Source organism: Limulus polyphemus, unplaced genomic scaffold, assembly GCF_000517525.1.
Source record: "Limulus polyphemus unplaced genomic scaffold, Limulus_polyphemus-2.1.2 Scaffold1179, whole genome shotgun sequence".
NCBI lineage: Eukaryota > Metazoa > Arthropoda > Merostomata > Xiphosura > Limulidae > Limulus > Limulus polyphemus.
The window spans coordinates 190,484-208,003 of NW_013666789.1; the positions used below are offsets into that span (position 1 = coordinate 190,484).

The window sequence follows — 17,520 nt, forward strand, 5'->3', positions numbered from 1 at the left end:
AATAAAAACCATGCAATCTTATTATGTTTATAGCCTATGTAACTATTATAACTTTCTAGTTATGTTGCAAATGTACATAAACCACTTCTAACACCTATGAAAACTGAAATCACTGTAAGTAGTCTAAACATATATATCTAGAGATTACTAGCTCTTGAATAAAGGAGTTTTTCGTAACTTCTAAGTTAGTACATATCTCAACTTAAACCAGCAATCGAACAAACTTTACTTCACTGTTTTAGAAAGATCCAAATACAAAACATTGTTTTAATCTTAAAGTGTGATTTATCAATTTACGATATTTTATCAGAATTTAATAGTTACATTAATCCAGTTTTTGTAAGTAGAAGGTAATGTTACCAATATCACTGAGTTAAGAACATATTTATAATGTAAAATATAGTTGATCAAATTGGAAAAATATTTCTAGCACCTTTCGGAATGTTCCCATTCTACAGCAACTGACTCATTGAATATTACTTAAACACATTATTTGGTACTAGATGACTCAATGTCAGTATTACTGTATTTATAACTACGTAATTAACAAATACATTAATATGGTTAATTTCTTCTCAAGAAACTTAGTGTGGTTTAAATAGCATTGTTGGTACGTTAATGTGGATTACAAATATTTATTTTTAAGAAATTTTAATTTTAGTTATTATATATTTCTTAAAATGGAAATTTTATGTGGATTATAGATCATTATTTTAAAGAAAAATAATTCTTTTTAAAGGTCCTTTTTTGAGCCCCCTCCCTCAGTGAGTCAGTCTGATGACTCGTAACGCTGAAAACCGGGTTTCAATACCAGATAGCCTTTTATGTAGCTTTGTGCTTAAGAACAAACGACAACATTATTTTTTTCTAGAAAGTAAGTTTACTTCCAGATTTTCATTCAAAAAATTAAATGAGGCTTATAGATCCTTCTTTCAGAAAGTTAATGTGGTTTACAGATCATTTTTCTTTTCAAATAAAGTTAAATTGGGACCAGTTGTCGATATAGTACTGCACAGTAAGACGAAAGTGTTATGAACAGTGCAGGTCAAGATGGAGGAGTTTATTAGTGATAAACCACATAATAAAATTGGTACCAGTAATATGACAACAACATGGAAGTTTGCACGGACAGCACTATACTGCCAAATGAAACGTATGCCAGTAAAAACACTGATGATTTGTCAACACCAAAGGTTATACATCGAGTGTAAACAAGGATACTCTACTCGACCGTTTCATAGACCTGTCTGAAAACCTTGACATTTCAGAGGCAGTCATTTTAACGGTTGAAAGCGTAACTACGTAACACTGAACTGTTTGTTCCCAACAGTCCAACAAATTCAATCAAATTTCTCGTTGCTTCGTAGTATAGATAACTGGTGCTCCTTCTATTATGAAGAGCTACTGCTTATTTGTTTGTTGTTAAGCACAAAACTACATAATGGGTTATTTTGTGCTCTGCCCACCGCGAACATTAAAACCAAACTTTTAGCATTATAAACCTTCAAATTTACTGCTGAGCCACAGTAAGGATAATCTAATGTACATTTCGCATTACTGATTTTAACAGAACTGTTTCTCTATGGGATCTCGGTAGGTAATAAAACCTTTTATAGTCTTTGGTGCTAAACACATACAATTATTTCTCTTACATTATCATACACATATGTTTTGAACTCAAAATAACATACAATGCCTTGTTACATTCACATATACTCTATTCTACAGTCACTTCTCTATCTAGTGGCTGCGAGTCATGTATATTGCACTGCAAAACCCATGACCACCTCGGCAGATGTCCCATGACAAAAAAGGCGTATTAAAAATGTTCTTAATGCATTCTTTATAACTTATGCCAATCTGCAATCGACATAAATGCCATAAACTCAAATAAAATAGCACAATAAATCAATTTCAAATGTCAGCTAAAACACAAAAGAAATTGTTTTTTTCGCGAATCGAATGTCGAATAATGCACAATTAGATATATAATACAAAGTTAAAGAGATTCACACAGAGATGTGAAATATTGAGAAGGACGTTTTGTTTGATATTATTGTATCAGTTGTGTCCGGTTTTTGAGATGTGTTACACCTTGACGAATAAGCAACAGAAAACATGCGGAACCTTGAGATCATACTTTAATCTGTGGTTACAGTCCATTTCTTCTCAAACACAATAATTCACTGCTTTTAATTAATGCTAAACTGCTGTTCGCCTAAAACGCAAGTATCTGAAATTGATTTGTTAAATAAGTTTGTCCACTTAGTGTAAAATAAAAAAATATATCATTTTTGTGAAGTTTTAATTTGCTCCTATTTACAGAAGAGATGCATTTCACATCTCTTCCATGTTTCCAAATATATATGTGTGTGTTTAAAACACTTGTTATGGTATGAACACGTTTCTTTAAACGCGTCATTTGTTATTAATATGATTCACTTGATAAAATGTTATTTTTTTAATATTACTGAGTAATATTAAAACATTAAACTTTACAGCAGTAATAGTCTAATAACGAATGATAAGTCTTCCAAAAGCAAAGCAAAAACAATATCTTGTATGAACTACTCGTATATTGCACACTGCGTTAGCAAGTCTTACCCTGAGTATAGGATGGCTCATTACAGTAAGGCACAGTGCAGCAGGAATCATCTGCGGCCGGACCCCATTTGCAGTTTTCGTACCCAATAGTGTCTATGTAGACTTCACATCGGTCTTGACATTCAAATAACCCTCCTTTTCGACAGATGCATTTGTACTCGCATCCATCGAAAAACACCTCTCCAATTTCATAGGAATGGTTGCCATGGAAACAGCCTTGGAAGGTCTTCTTCACTTCTAAGGTAAAAGAATAAAATGACGTTTATCCAAAAACTGCTACATAAAACCACACAAATTGGAACTTGTTATAAAAATCTTTATCCTTAAATTTACACATTTGAACCTTAAGCAGATTTGATAGACATACGTTGCATGAATAAAATTATTCAAACACCCCTTGAAAACACAATATTGCCCACCAAGCACTCTCTGCTTGAAAGGAAACCGACTGAACACAAATTAGCATATTAAAAACATTTGAAGTGTTGCCAAAACGTCATCAAGTAAGTGGATTGAGAAAAAGCAGATTATAAACTGATGAAAATGTGAATAAATAATGTGTTATTGTCGCAATACTTGGTTGACTGTTTGGCTGTTGTTAAGCACAAAGCTAAAAGCTACACAATGGGCTATCTGTGCTTTGCCAACCAACGGTATCAAATTCTGACTTTTAGCTTTGTAAGCCCGCAAACTTACCGCTAAACCACTGGGGACATACTACTTAGTAGCTTGCGACTTTCCAACGTACTAGTAGAAGGACTACAAAATATCCAGGTATGCCAAAGTGCTGCTCATTTTTTTTTAGCAATTCCAAGATATTTTGGTAACTGATTTGCTGTGGCTACATTGCATCCAGTATGACCACATATGAAATCTCTGGGACCTATTCAGGTACTTCTTATGAATACAGGTACTTTCGAATGGTTAGGATATGCAAACTGAGCACCATCTCCAAGAATGTTCTGTGCATTTTTACTTGATGTAAAGTCAAATTTGGGTATGGAAATAGGTAAATGTCGAGATTTAACTTCACTGTGATTGCATTGTACTTACTGTAAAAAGGGTGTGATAAGGGTGTTGTGATGTGAGTTCTGTCTGTGAGACACCTGCGCATCTAAATGTCTATGTATATCAAAACATCTTTAAATAATATATTCCAAATCATGCCATATAAATATATTTAGGACCCTCTGGTGATAGTTAATTTGAAAAGTTAAACCATTATATTCCAATAATCATCAAATGAACAAACTTTTGAGACAATTGGAAAATTACATCAGACACTTGTCATATTCTAGTTAAGCGCATGCCTTACAGAAATTACTTATTTAGGTCAAAGGTCTTGCATCGTATTAGGACATTAATTACTAGAAATTTCTCTCTGTAATTGGAAATCTATGAAGATGTTTGGCGAATAGTGTTTATTGGTATTTAATATGAATATAATATCCCATAAATATATATATATACCAAGGATTACCTAAGGGATACGTCTTTACTGTAACAGTATTGCTGAAAAGAACATCGTCTGAATCCTGCTGGGTTAAACCGTCCACTGGCACTTTCATTAATTTAAGATAATATTCAGTATTTGGCCTCAGAGAAGAAACGTTTATATCAAACGTAAAGGGTTCCGTAATAAGCATGTCTCTTATTTCATATATTCTCTTTGTCCAATTGAGGGCACCATCATTGGATTCAGGAACTGGGGCTATCCAGAGCTGAACCTTTACTTCCAGAGGACTATCACCATGTGACATCATCGAAAAACTAAGTCGGGCAGATGTTGCATTCCGAGGCTCGACAGATTTGATTTCAATTGGTAAAGCTGCACGAAAAAAAAAATATCTCAAAATTTTACAGCAACAAGATATATCTAGTAATGGTTAGACTACCTAACAAACTTAAATTTTCCAAATTATGCAAAGAATACTAGTAAGATCAACTTAGATATGTGAGTTATAAAGTATACAAAAAACACAAGTAGAATAGTAATATATGTTAACAGTACGAGTAAAATACTAATGTTCGCTCTACATCAGTCCCACAATGGGAGTGAAATAGTAAACTACTTTCTACACTAGACTTACGAAAGGAGTTAAGTAATAAACTACGTTCCACATCAAAGAAACAATGAGTCTTAATACAAGTAACAATAATAATCATACTTATGGCTCATGTTAACGCCACAATACGAACATCACAAAATATTAAAGATATCTAAATTTACCTTTTACGTCTATGGGATGTATTCCTAATGGTGTGCACTCTACTATGTAGCAGCAGGGATCATTTGGATCAGGAACTTCTTTGCAAGTATGTCCGCTCGTGTCTTGTAGGGAGCATCGTGGAAGACATGAAATTTTTCCAACACCTTCACAAAGACAAGAAGCTTCACAACCGTCATAGAACTTTTCTCCGATTGCGTATGTGTGATTCTTAAACTGACAACCATCTAACAGACGTGGAAGCTTGAGTTCTGGCGAAATAAATCATAGTGTGTTATTTCATGGGTGTGTGGTTCATTAATTCACACCCATCTAACAAACGACTAAATTTGACTTCTGCCGAAATAGAAAATAGTCTATAATTTAGTATGCGAAGTTCTTAAACTGACAACCATCTAACAGACGTGGAACCTCGAGTTTTGATGAAGTATAACATAGTACGTTATTTTCTTGTAAAACAAATCGACTAACTCTCACTTTATGAAAGATAGTTTCGTTAATATATCTTGTTGTGTGTTTCTGGAAAGGTGAAAACTTGATATAACTGCTGTTCCATCATACAGCACACATTTAAGCTTAAATGTTTAATTCATTTCACACAATGTTTAGATATTTTGTCTAATAAAAGAAGTTTACAGTTTTATATATGTTACATACTACATGATATGAGCATGGATATTAACTTATTCTATCAGTACAGAAGATATGTGAAACAAACTGAAATGTAAAGAAAAACTTTAAAAATATAAATATAAAAGAATTATATTCGCAATAAGGATTAAATATATATATATACATATACACGTTTATTTATCGTTACGTAACATGATTTACGTGACATCTGAAATTAGTTTAATCTGAGGCAAAACTTTTATTCTGTATAGGACTAAACGCAAAACAAACGTTACATTCATAAGTATACACTACATGTCACATTGCTACAGTAATGAATCAATGCTAAACATCGCATATATATTTCATACATCATGTGTTTATAGGTGTATATTATTCTTGGATAGAACCGGTGAAACTAGTATCATGATCAGTTAATACTGACCCACTTTATAGACATTCTTACTTAATACTGATGTTGACTTCTTCTCGCTTTTGGCTTCATCAGATGCCATCAGTGGCATTTCACTTGTTTTATTATCGGTCTCCAATGCATCACTGTCGTTTCCTAAGAAAGGGGAGATTGTTGCGTTCACTGACTCTCCATCAGTTTCGGTAAATAACTTCGGAGGAAATGTTATGTCTATCGACGATTGGTTATTTGAGGGTTTCTCGTCTTGTGACTTCGGAGGAAATGTTATGTCTATCGACGATTGGTTATTTGAGGGTTTCTCGTCTTGTGACTTCGGAGGAAATGTTATGTCTATCGACGATTGGTTGTCAGAGAGTTTCTCGTCTTGTTTCATTTTTTGATCTTCTTTACTAGACAACAGATATTGGTCGCCCATCATTGTGACGTTATCTCTCCTGTCTGTAATTAGTGCCTCGTCCTCGAGACTGCCTTCTGATGATAAACAAGTATTGTAAAATCAAAAATATTTTAAAACGACAAAACCATTGTTAAACATAAATCATATTATCGTCAGAAAAGTTAAGTTAGTATATTACACAATAATTTATATACCTACATTTAAAACCATGTCCATTAATTTAACATTACTAATTTCATCTGGCTAATTGTCAGAAGTTAGCAGCTGTAGGATATTTAATTATCAATTAAACGTTCAATTTGTTTAGTTGAAATGAAACAAGTGTTTCCTGAGCTCAAAAAATAAATTAATGTTTACCCAGAAAAGGATAAAAAAATCCAAAAGCTATTAAGAAAATGTATGTTCGTAAATGGATACTGAACTATAATTAAATTCGATTATGGTTATTTCAAATTGCCTGAAGAAAATATATATATGTGTGTTTTTGTCTGAATATCCAGTGGCGTTTAATACTTTTCTTTATTTTTAGATTAAACAATTGTTTATAACAATACTAAATTCACCTTTTTTTTTTTCCTTTTCGTTTGAAAACATCAGATTTTTTCGGTGGTATTTGAATTTAACTTAGATGTTGACATAAATCGACATCATGTTTTCTTCTAACGTTGCATGTATCGGACTTTCAATTGTAATTTCAGATTAATAGATAAACATAACTGACGAAATTTGATAATAGATATAGCTTAAACATACTTAAATAGCTTATCAAGTACTAGTAAGTTCGTTTCTAGAACAGTCTTCGCAATTGAGTTTAAGATATTCGGGAATGTCAGACATGATCATGTTTAATCCTCCCTCACACTATATGAAATAATGATGTCATATAGCTGTGTCTATCAGCCAAACTTTAACACATGTTTATTCAAATACCTACGATGCAGATCATCATCGAGCAGTCAAACGAATGGCAGTCACCCTTGTATCTGAACTTTATCGACTTCCACAGTGTAGATCGAGAGATCATTTGGCAACTACTACAGCATTATGGTGTGCTGTCAGTGTTTTGCAACCTTATTCAGCAGCTGTACTAAGACCCAACCTGTCAGGTTATTCATAAAGGAAAGCTGAAGTCTTTCAAATTCAAAATGGAATGAGACAAGGTTGATTGCTATCACCAATGTTTTGTTTTTTTGTTGTTGGTGATTGACTGGATCAGATGTTAAACCAATGGTCATTCATAGAGTTTCTTTAAAACCTTGACTTCGCAAATGGCTTGTCTCATGTAATATAATAGGCAAAAAATGTAAACAAAAAACAGATAACCTGATCACTAAAGCAGCAAATACAGAACTCGTGGTGCACACAGGGAAAACCGAAATAATGAATGCTCACAATAAGGAGGAATGGGCCATCATATTGAATTGAAATAACCTAAAAGAAATGGAAACATTCACTTACCTGGGCAGTACTGTGTTAATCACTGGAGGCACAGATGATGAAATATGAACCAGAATAGGAAAGGTTGGCCATGCATTCAACACTCTAAAGCTAGATTGGAACTCAAAGTTTTTTTTGTTTTTTTTTATAAGAAACAATTTAGGGATTTTCAATAGCAACACCAAGTCAGTCTTGCTATATGGTCCTGAAACATGGATATAGTAAACGCCACCAAATTTAACAAACTCCAGACTTTCATCAACAGATGTGTACGGAACATCTTTCTAATTAACTGGTCAGAAACCATCAGTAACAATTATATATGGCAGAGAACTACCCAAGATCCAATCATTATCCAAACTGCCAAAAGGAGATTTGGCTGGTTTGGACATACTCTCAGAAAATCAGTGGACAACACCATTAGGCAAGCTCTCGAGTGGCAAAAGAAAAAAAAGAAAAGTGGGCCGTTCGAAAAAGACTTGGAGAAGATTAATCGATGAGGATGATGGGAATGACCTGGAGTGAGGTGAAGATGGCAGCCAAGAACCGTGTCCAATGGCGAAGTGTTGTTGAAGCCCTATGTTCCATTCAGAGTTTCAAGGTTACTGACTATGCTTCAAAAACAATATATTTTATAGCTTGTTACAGGAAATACTTTAGAGGATATCAACGCTCTTGCACAACCTTGGAGTTACAGTTGTAAGGGTTTACTTGCCCCTTGTTATACGTTTTTACACAGCTACTGTATAAAAATTGTGGTTTATAATTTTTCCCAGGTTTGTAATTTACACAAAAAGGCAAGTAAGTTAATGATATGCATATATATATATATATATATATATCAATAACAATAAAAGTTATCTACTTTACACTGTAATGCATGCGTAAAAAGGACCAGTGGCTGGAAAAACCAATACGTGGTCACAACTCCCATGCGAAAAAAAAAACACCACCAAAAAAAGGGGGATCACGAACACTTTTGTAATATTTATCATTATATTACATAAGATGGGATCAATCATAAAGCGAGATTCTTATGTAAATGGGGCCTAGCATAGCCTGGTGGTTAGGGCATTCGTCTCGTAATCTGCAGGTTGCGGGCATGAATCCCCGTTACCGAACATGCTCCACCTTTCAGCAGTGGGGACGTTATAATATGACGGTGAACTCCTCCATTCGTTGGTAAAAGAGTAGTCCAAAATTTGTCGGTGTGAGGTGTTGACTAGCTGCCCTTCCTCTAGTCTATAAATGCTCTCGAACAGCTTTGCGCGAAATTCAAATAAGCAAACTTATGTAGATAAAAAGGTATATACAGAATATATATAGAATTACTGTTTAATTAATAAAAAAACAGTACGTTTATCGATTTTTAAGTTTATTTAAGTAATGTATATTAATAGTTTGTTTATTTATACGTTGATTACGACAGAAAATATATTCGTGTTAGTTTTTTCATCAGCTTAGACCACTTAAACGAAAACACCAATTTATATTTCTGCTCGTTATAACTTACCTATTTCGACAAATTTAGACTTACTTCTCAAATCCAAATTTGTTTCAGAAGATGATGAATGGCTTCTACTACTCACATATCGTCCATATTTTCAAACGAAGTACTACTTCTAACTCGTCAATGGATTTATAATCAAATGACCACATGAAACCAAAACTTAAACCTACCAGGTGATTCAACAGTGTCTGCTAATCCATGGCTGCACATGACCTTGACACAACAGGAGTCATCTGGTGAGGGGACCAGGGAACATGATGAATTATTATTCTTAGCTTCATCTATTGATATGAAAGGTGCACCACACCTGTCCTGACAGTCGTCTGTATTGTTTCCTTTACAGAAACAACGTTGTTCACAACCTTTGAAATACTCTTGTCCTACCTTGACGGTTTGATTATTTTTCACACAGCCATCTAAAATTTCAGGAAACAGTGTTCTTTGTTACTTTTTTATTTTTTAACACAGTTCTCTACTAACGCCATGCGATCCAACAGAAACGAACGCTAATGATGTAAACTGAAATGGCCAAAACAATTTACTTTAATTAATATTTCTGAAACTTACAGCTGCTACCATTAAATTTTACCCATTAATTAAGTATTCATCTGCTACAATTCATAAGTTCTCTTTAAATTGTTAGTTAACACAGGTTTACTTAGCAAGCATCACAAAATACTACTAACTGGGTATTTATTTAGGATTACAAGTGATTCAGATCCAAGGTTGAACATGGAGACGTGTTACAAATGTATCATATATATTAAAACAACTAACTAACCAACAACTTTCAAGAAGATGTAAAAATCATTACGTATTTTGATTTATCATATTTTTTTCTCAATGAATCTTATAAGTCTTGATAAAAATGTTTCAAATATTAGTATTTCTCACAAAAAGTTAAAAACACAAAAGCTTTAGTAACAGTTTTCACCTCCCACAGAACTTCAGTAAAACTTATATTGTATTTCCAGAGGCTGGATAGTACATTCTGTAAATGTTTGAGCATTCGGTCACATGCGTCTGGAAACCTGAATCTTTTCAGTTCATAGTTTTTCGTGTAAAAAAAATAAAATTTTCATAGTTCCATTCTTCTACTACGAATCCCAAGTCAGAATATAATTAGCTTATAAATAAAAACTGTTTAAAAGTAAAGTTCCAGTTTTTTACACACAGGCAAGATGTAAGATATTTTTTAAGATCTTGTTTCATTAATGAAACAAGTACGGCAAGTAATTTTCAAGTTACATTTATTGTAATGGTCAAACTTTAATTAAAATTTATGTTTAATTAATATAGAAATAAACAAAAAATTAATGTCGCATAACACCTCCACCACCCTAATTCGAAAATGTATATTTGTTTATTTTTGTTGATAACAAGCTCTTACAATTAAAAAAATAATAATTTATAGAATATCTCTTCAGATAAACAGATGAACACATGAATGAACAAAAAAAATTACTGACCTTCAGTAAATACAGTAACGACTTCGGAGGAAGTACCTATCTTTTCGTCCTCCCACACGGATACTCGAGCTTGATAGGCCGTGAGAGGGCGTAGTCGAGAAATTGACAGCAGAGGGAAATTGGTGCCCTACACAACGAAGTAACAGACCATTTTACTAGATAGAAATAATAACTCAAGGTTGAAACCATTCGCACTTCGTTAATTGCTTTGTTAAATACAAACTAGAAAATGATAAAGGTTAGAGACTGTGAAAAAACAAACAGTTGTCTAGGTGCTATTGTATACATGTGCATCCGTAAACCATCTAACCTTTATTATATTATCAATTAACGGCCTTCATAATAAGCTCGCCCTTGGAAGAAAAAAACTACTCTTTCTGGGTGGAGACTAGAAGTCCTAACTAGTTCACTTGCCACTCCTTACAGTCTACCCACGTGCAGTTATCATCATGTAAAGTAGAATTGTAACTGTTTAAATGTATCTTTACTAGGTACATGTAAAACTGTAATCCTACCTCTACCTTATATAATGAGGGCAAAATAAAATTTCAAGCTAAAATAAATTAATATCTTTTACAGGTTTCCTACGGGTTAACGGGTTAATTTGATGTCAAGAAATTATAATAAATCTTAGTCGTATTTTTGTAAGATTAGTGTTTTTTTACCCATTTCTTATTTCATCCTCCAGTAAGTTGAAAGAACATCACAAGAATGCGCATATTAGCTTAAACAAAATGTTTATATATATATATATTTATATAATGTGTACCAAATGGTAGTTTTCATGAAAACGTTTGGTCCAGTAAAAACGTACTTTACTTAAAAATAGACCCCCCAGTGACACAGCGGTATGTCTGCGAACTTACAACGCTAGAATTCGGGTTTCGATACCCGTGGTGGGCAGAGCACAGATAGCTCATTGTGTAGCTTTGTGCTTAATTCCAAACAAACAAACTAAAAATATACATTACAAATAAACTCAAGCGTTATTTTATTTATATCACCCTGGGACCATTTCCTAATACAAATAAACATCCCTAACAATTTCAAATTTGCTTTATTTATTTCAGCCTGGGAACTTAGTAAAAACAGGTATTCCTGACAAACAAAATCCTATCCAAATCAAGTGTTGTTTTAACTCACTTCAGCCTGAGATCTTTCCTTAGTAGAAACAAGTATTCCTCCTATCTCTATCAAAATCAAGATATTTTAAAAATAAAAACAGACATCCTTGACAAACCCAAGTGTTGTTTTATTTCCTTCAGTCTGGAACATCTTCCTAATAAAAACAGACATTCCAAATAAACCCAAGTATATGCTTTTATTCCCCTCAGCCTGGGATATTTTCCTAATAAAAACAGACATTCCAAATAAACCCAAGTATATGGTTTTATTCCCTTTAACTTGGGACATTTGCCTAATAAAAACAGACATTCCAAATAGAGTAAAGTGTTGTTTTATTTTCTTCAGCCTGGAAGAACATCTTCCTAATAAAAACAGACATTCCAAATAAATCCATGTATATGCTTTTATTCCCTTTAGCCTGGGATATTTTCCTAATAAAAACAGACATTCCAAATAGATTCAGTGTTGTTTTATTCTCTTCAGCCTGCGATCATTTTCTAATAAAAATGACATGACTACTTAAGTTTTCAATCCTTTGAAGGTTATTTCACAAGTCTATTTTTGTGATACTATCACAAACCTTATAAAATGCTTTATCACAGTAAATTGCACATATACTTTGCAGGCTGAGAAATTTTACACCACTAGATTTTTTTCGCCAAAAGAATTATACAGTAGCTTTCTGTTTTTTTACATCTAGTTATTCCAGCTAACTTGGAGATATCTGATATATATATTGAGATTTCGACCGAAAATATTGTTACCAGCGAGGATACTGAAATTGATGAAACAATGCATTCCAATCTTTATAAGTAGAGCGTAAGAAAGTTATATTTAATTAGTTATCTGATTACATTACTGCTGTAGGATACAGTAACTAAAGATTAGTTTAAACCACTGTTATAGGATACAGTAGCTAACGGTTAGTTTAAAAGTTATTTGTGTGCACTTTTGCGGACAAATTCGAAATGAGCATGTTAATAATAAGGCATATAAACAAACGTTGTTTCTCTTGCGTTTTCATCGCATGCTTGTATTTCGTTAGGCCTGTTATACATATTTGAATTACATGCTGTAAGCCAGTTGTATAGCCTATATTAATGTTAGTATTGCTAATTTAGTACCAAACCCATCTTTTACGGTAATTATTGGTTTGTCTGGAAACTACATGGCACATCCTTTTAAATAGTACAGCTACATACAGGGTTGAAAACTTTAGATACTTTATGAATGTTGCTATAAAAACAAATTCTAAAGCTTTCATTTGTCCCACATAGCCTTAGAATAGATACTTCAACCAACTTATCACTCTGTACCTGAATTTGTATCCACTCTCCTGGTTTTCCGTCCTCCCCTTCCTTGGTTCTGTATTCCACAATATAACCAGCCTGGTAGTTAGGAAGTTTGAAGTCATCCCAAGCAAGGGTTAACCAGATATAAACATAATCTGTAGAATTGAGATTCTAATTAGATCGCGTAAAACCATCTAAACAGAATTTATGAAATTTAGATATTGATTTCATTACGAGTTCTAAAAATTGGATAGGATTTGTTGAATTGAAACTTTAGTTTCATTTTTTAGCAAGTTTCTGAATAAAATCAGTAGAACTGACAGTCTGATTCCATCACGTGACCACATATTTACATGTTGTATAGAACTCATATTTTGATACCGTCACGTGACCACATATTTACATGATGTGTAGAATTGAGATATTATTTTTAATTAGATCGCATGACTACCATCTAAACAGAATATGCAAAATCGAGACAATTTTAATATGAGGCCGAAAACTTAATTGATATAAAGTGTAAACTTTTATTCATTTCTTGACAAACATCTGAATAAAATCAATATAATTTACAGTATGATTCCATCACGTGACCAAATATTTATATAGAATTTGTGATATTGAAACTTTAATTCTATGATGTGATAACCAACATTAGTTTTTGGTTTACTTTCAGAACTCCCTTACTACTTTACTCTTAAAGTGGAAAGAAAATTAATACTTGGAGCTGTATTCACTACCCTAGAAATGTTCCATGCGTTAATGAGTTGTTAGCTAAGTGGAAATACAACCTAAGTTATCATAATTATATATATGTGTTATGGTAAAGGTATGAGATTTCCTTTTCATAGTGCTTTCTCTAAACCTTTAGATCCACCAGTAGATAATGTTCCCAAAGTTCTGGTAACGCACCGTACTCCATCGTCATCACGGCGATGGATTTAAAATCTTAGTTATAGAACGTCTATATAAATGTTGGTCACGTAATAAAACTAAAGACTAATTTCTATAAGTTTTCCTCCGATGGGTATCACGAGATAATGTTTGTCTTGATTCTACGAATTTTATCCTAATGATTGTCAAGACATGATGCAAGTATCTACTGCACCTAGATTTTTTTACAGAAAAATACGATTACACGATGCAATTTAGTTCTCAACGCTCCAAGTTTTGAATTACCTAAATATTTAAGGTTTAATTTTATAAATCCATCTTCTACACAAACGCTAGTCGCATGATGCTTGGACCATTTAAAATTCTAGATTAATTCACGTTAAGTGTTTGTTTCTCTGCGAACCTCTCCTACAGTTTTGGAGCTAGCAGGACCAAACCAGGCAGACATACTTGCGATAGCTTGGGGGTCTTCTGATCTATATGGCATAGCCCCCTACGAAAGGAATACTTTCATATATTATTTCACATTAATTAGTGCATTTTTTCTCCTTCAAAAGTTTTGGAGTTGGCAAAATCAGCCATGAGAGGCAGACTCGGATAATCTAAAGTCGAGGAGATAGTCCATACATATATACAAAATGCATTGTATAAATACAATATACACTTTACAATAACAACTGTCAACTACCCCATTTTGTTGTAAAAAAATGTAAACAAAGAACAAAGAAACAAGAAATCTTAAAAAGAGTTTCTGGTTTGTTTTAGTTGTCACTAGATGGCTCTACTAATTTCACAATCTCGCTTTGTAAAGTTACTAAAAAGCTATTCGTATTCGAATAGGAACGTTACTAGGTTACAGGACAAACTTCTTTGGTTGTCCTAGTAACACTAAAGTGGTTCGTGGCTTTACATCTGTGATTCTTTATTGCAAAAGGTCGTCCCCGTTCGGGTCTTCCTCAAAAGACTACCCTTTAATCCGTGTACATGGTTTACTGCATAATATATTCTGCGTGTTTGTATATGTCTAATCTCAAATTACGTAATGTGTGTTCTAATATCTTAAGGTAATGGCATAACTATTCAATTGACTATGCACGGAAAGAAATAGGTTACATCGTGATGAAAATAATAAACATAACAAAAGCATTCAAAACAGTGCAATGGACAGATAGACACAAGAAAATCGGTAATATAATATTATTTCAATTGCGTTTTTGCAGCAAGGGGCCGAGAACCCGGAACCCTCAGATTCTCCCAGTCATAACACACTGACCATGACGCCCGATCCAGATTGCGAGTGAATAACTACATAAACCTCAATATAAATTTTGTAAATGTTTTTGTGCTTTTCAAGTATGATTTGTACTTTTGTTATTTCCGACAAAACTCTGTTTCTTTACGAAGCTCGACAAATAAAAAGTGATTTGGTATGGACATAATACTTAACCAAATTTTAGAAATAATTCTTCCCAAGTTTTGTTTGAGATCGAGAGTTAAAAAAAGAAAAAAGAAAATTATCCAGTAAATTTATTAACAAAATTAATAGTGTCACGAGAGATCCTTTAATATTTCAAGGCATTATCAACGCTTCATTTTTGTCGTAAGTTCTAAAACTAAATTTAGAATAATAAGCCATATTTTAGGAGAGATCCTTTTAATTTCACTAGTCTTCTGTTTAGTTACTACTTCAGCTGTAAGTTTGAGGAGGTGTTATTACATCCTGATTCGATCACCACGGTGGGCAAAGTGCAGATAGCCTATTGTGTAGCTATGTGCTCAACAATCAAATTCTATATACCATTACAAAAGAAAATACCATTAACGGACAGTACCCAACTGATGATTCAATTACACTTTCATCATTATAGGTTTTATTTTTCTGGTATACCTATTGATAACATTAAATATTTTAGCGAGTTTGTTATATCAGATTGTCTTCATTGACATACGTATCTCTATGTGTGTTATTTAACATCATTATATTTCTGGTCTTCATAAGTAGCTCACTCTCCATCAGAGATTTTTAATAATTATTTTAATTCCGAACTGTTTTTACCGACGATTTATCCTTGTCTTCTACTTTTTTGTTAATTATCCCTGTTTTCTCCTTACTTGTGATTTAAGTTATCCTTGTTTTCTCTACTTGTTATTTGAATTATTTTTGTTCTTTCTTACTCATTATTTAAATTAGCCTTACGCAACTGAAATTAACACAAACAAAAATTATCTTGTACCAGATGTGCTAATATAAACGTCAAATACGTTGTTTAAAATCTCGTAAACTGTGTAAACAGTTTTAAGAATGTATTTTTGTAACTTTTTGTTCAAGAAGGCAATTTTGAAAGAAAAAAACATTTATGATTATAAAGAAAACCTTACATATAAAATCCGTATATCTTAAACCTACTTCTTCGTGGAGCTTAGTTTCATCAGAAGCACATTGAGAAAGATCAATTTTATTCATGTGATTCAGACATGCTTCAGTGTGTTTCAAATATGGTCAAAAACGTTCAAGTTTTACTTCTGTCATTCTCGATAAGCTTATTAAACAAGCATATCCATCGAAGAATTTACTGTAAGCATAATCTCTTCTGGATATGTTAATTGAATCTCACAATATCCTGCATACTGGCATGCATTTTACAGAAATAACTAGCCTCGTGTGAATAACAGAGAGTGAGAAATGAAAGCAGTGTTAGTATACGAGAAAAGCGATTTAGATAAACAGTATAATATAGTTTTGTAACAATTTGTACCATGTTGAAACTTACCAGATTATAACTCATGGATCTATGTTCTTTCGGTGAAGTTTAGTTCCTCTAGAACAAGTAGTTTTTTTTGGTGTAATTATTTTTAATATGGGAGTTTCCTTACAGTAACACTGTACATCTTAATTATGTTTGTCATGAAGCACATTTTTTTCTTTTTTCCTTTTCATTTGGTATAATTTCCTAAATAGCATGTTTTTTCTTTTCCTTTCGTTTGGTATAATTTACTAAAAGTGTTTATCAGCAAATTGTGAAATACAATATTGTATCTCTTAATCTGCACAGTTTATTAATTGGTGTTTAATTTAGTCCTGGAAACTTAGATATTATTTAAACCAAACATAAACAAGCTAAGGGTGGTTGCTTTGGTCCAAAGTCTTCACCTTATATTGGAATGTAAGAATTTGATCTTAAGAGATCACCTACAACTCAGTGTCATATATTATAAACAAATAGACATAGAAACATGAAATTATATATACATACATACGTAGGCAATTTACACTATTTTTTTATGTACTAGCGGTTAGATAAGAGAGAGAAGATGCGTATATCCATACTACAGCGTTATTAGCATTTCTATATATACAAGTAATAACTGTATCAGGCAGGCGGTAGCACTGCATATGTATGTATGGCTCGGATTGATCATCGAATGGTATTTAATATTCCTCAATAGTCATCAGTAAATTACAATACTGTACACTGTTTCCTTTATAACTAATATCTTATAATAGACTGAGTCACAAGT

General features: G+C 32.8%; 2 protein-coding genes across 5 annotated transcripts in view; both read right to left on the reverse strand.

Annotated features, from left to right (window-relative positions):
- LOC106462485 (putative epidermal cell surface receptor) overlaps positions 1-13,245 on the reverse strand; it is a 31,145-nt gene extending 17,900 nt beyond the window's left edge. Inside the window, exons 1-8 of one of the 4 annotated variants that reach the window (XM_022389765.1) lie at positions 13,132-13,245; positions 10,691-10,817; positions 9,392-9,637; positions 6,206-6,348; positions 5,911-6,145; positions 4,835-5,083; positions 4,085-4,432; positions 2,605-2,841 (exon numbers count right to left, since the gene is read on the reverse strand). In XM_022389765.1, coding sequence (XP_022245473.1) covers positions 2,605-2,841; positions 4,085-4,432; positions 4,835-5,083; positions 5,911-6,145; positions 6,206-6,348; positions 9,392-9,431 — 1,252 coding nt within the window. In that variant the 5' untranslated portion in view covers positions 9,432-9,637; positions 10,691-10,817; positions 13,132-13,245. Of the gene's footprint in view, positions 1-2,604; positions 2,842-4,084; positions 4,433-4,834; positions 5,084-5,910; positions 6,349-9,391; positions 9,638-10,690; positions 10,818-13,131 lie in introns of all 4 variants that reach the window. The other 3 variants (XM_022389764.1, XM_022389763.1, XM_013922411.2) reach the window with 3 other exon arrangements.
- The window catches only part of LOC106462482 (probable GPI-anchored adhesin-like protein PGA55), a 38,760-nt gene continuing 31,922 nt past the window's right edge, over positions 10,683-17,520 (reverse strand). Inside the window, exons 4-5 of the mRNA XM_022389758.1 lie at positions 13,132-13,262; positions 10,683-10,817 (exon numbers count right to left, since the gene is read on the reverse strand). Of these exons, the coding sequence (XP_022245466.1) occupies positions 10,683-10,817; positions 13,132-13,262 (266 nt within the window). The remainder of the gene's footprint in view (positions 10,818-13,131; positions 13,263-17,520) is intronic.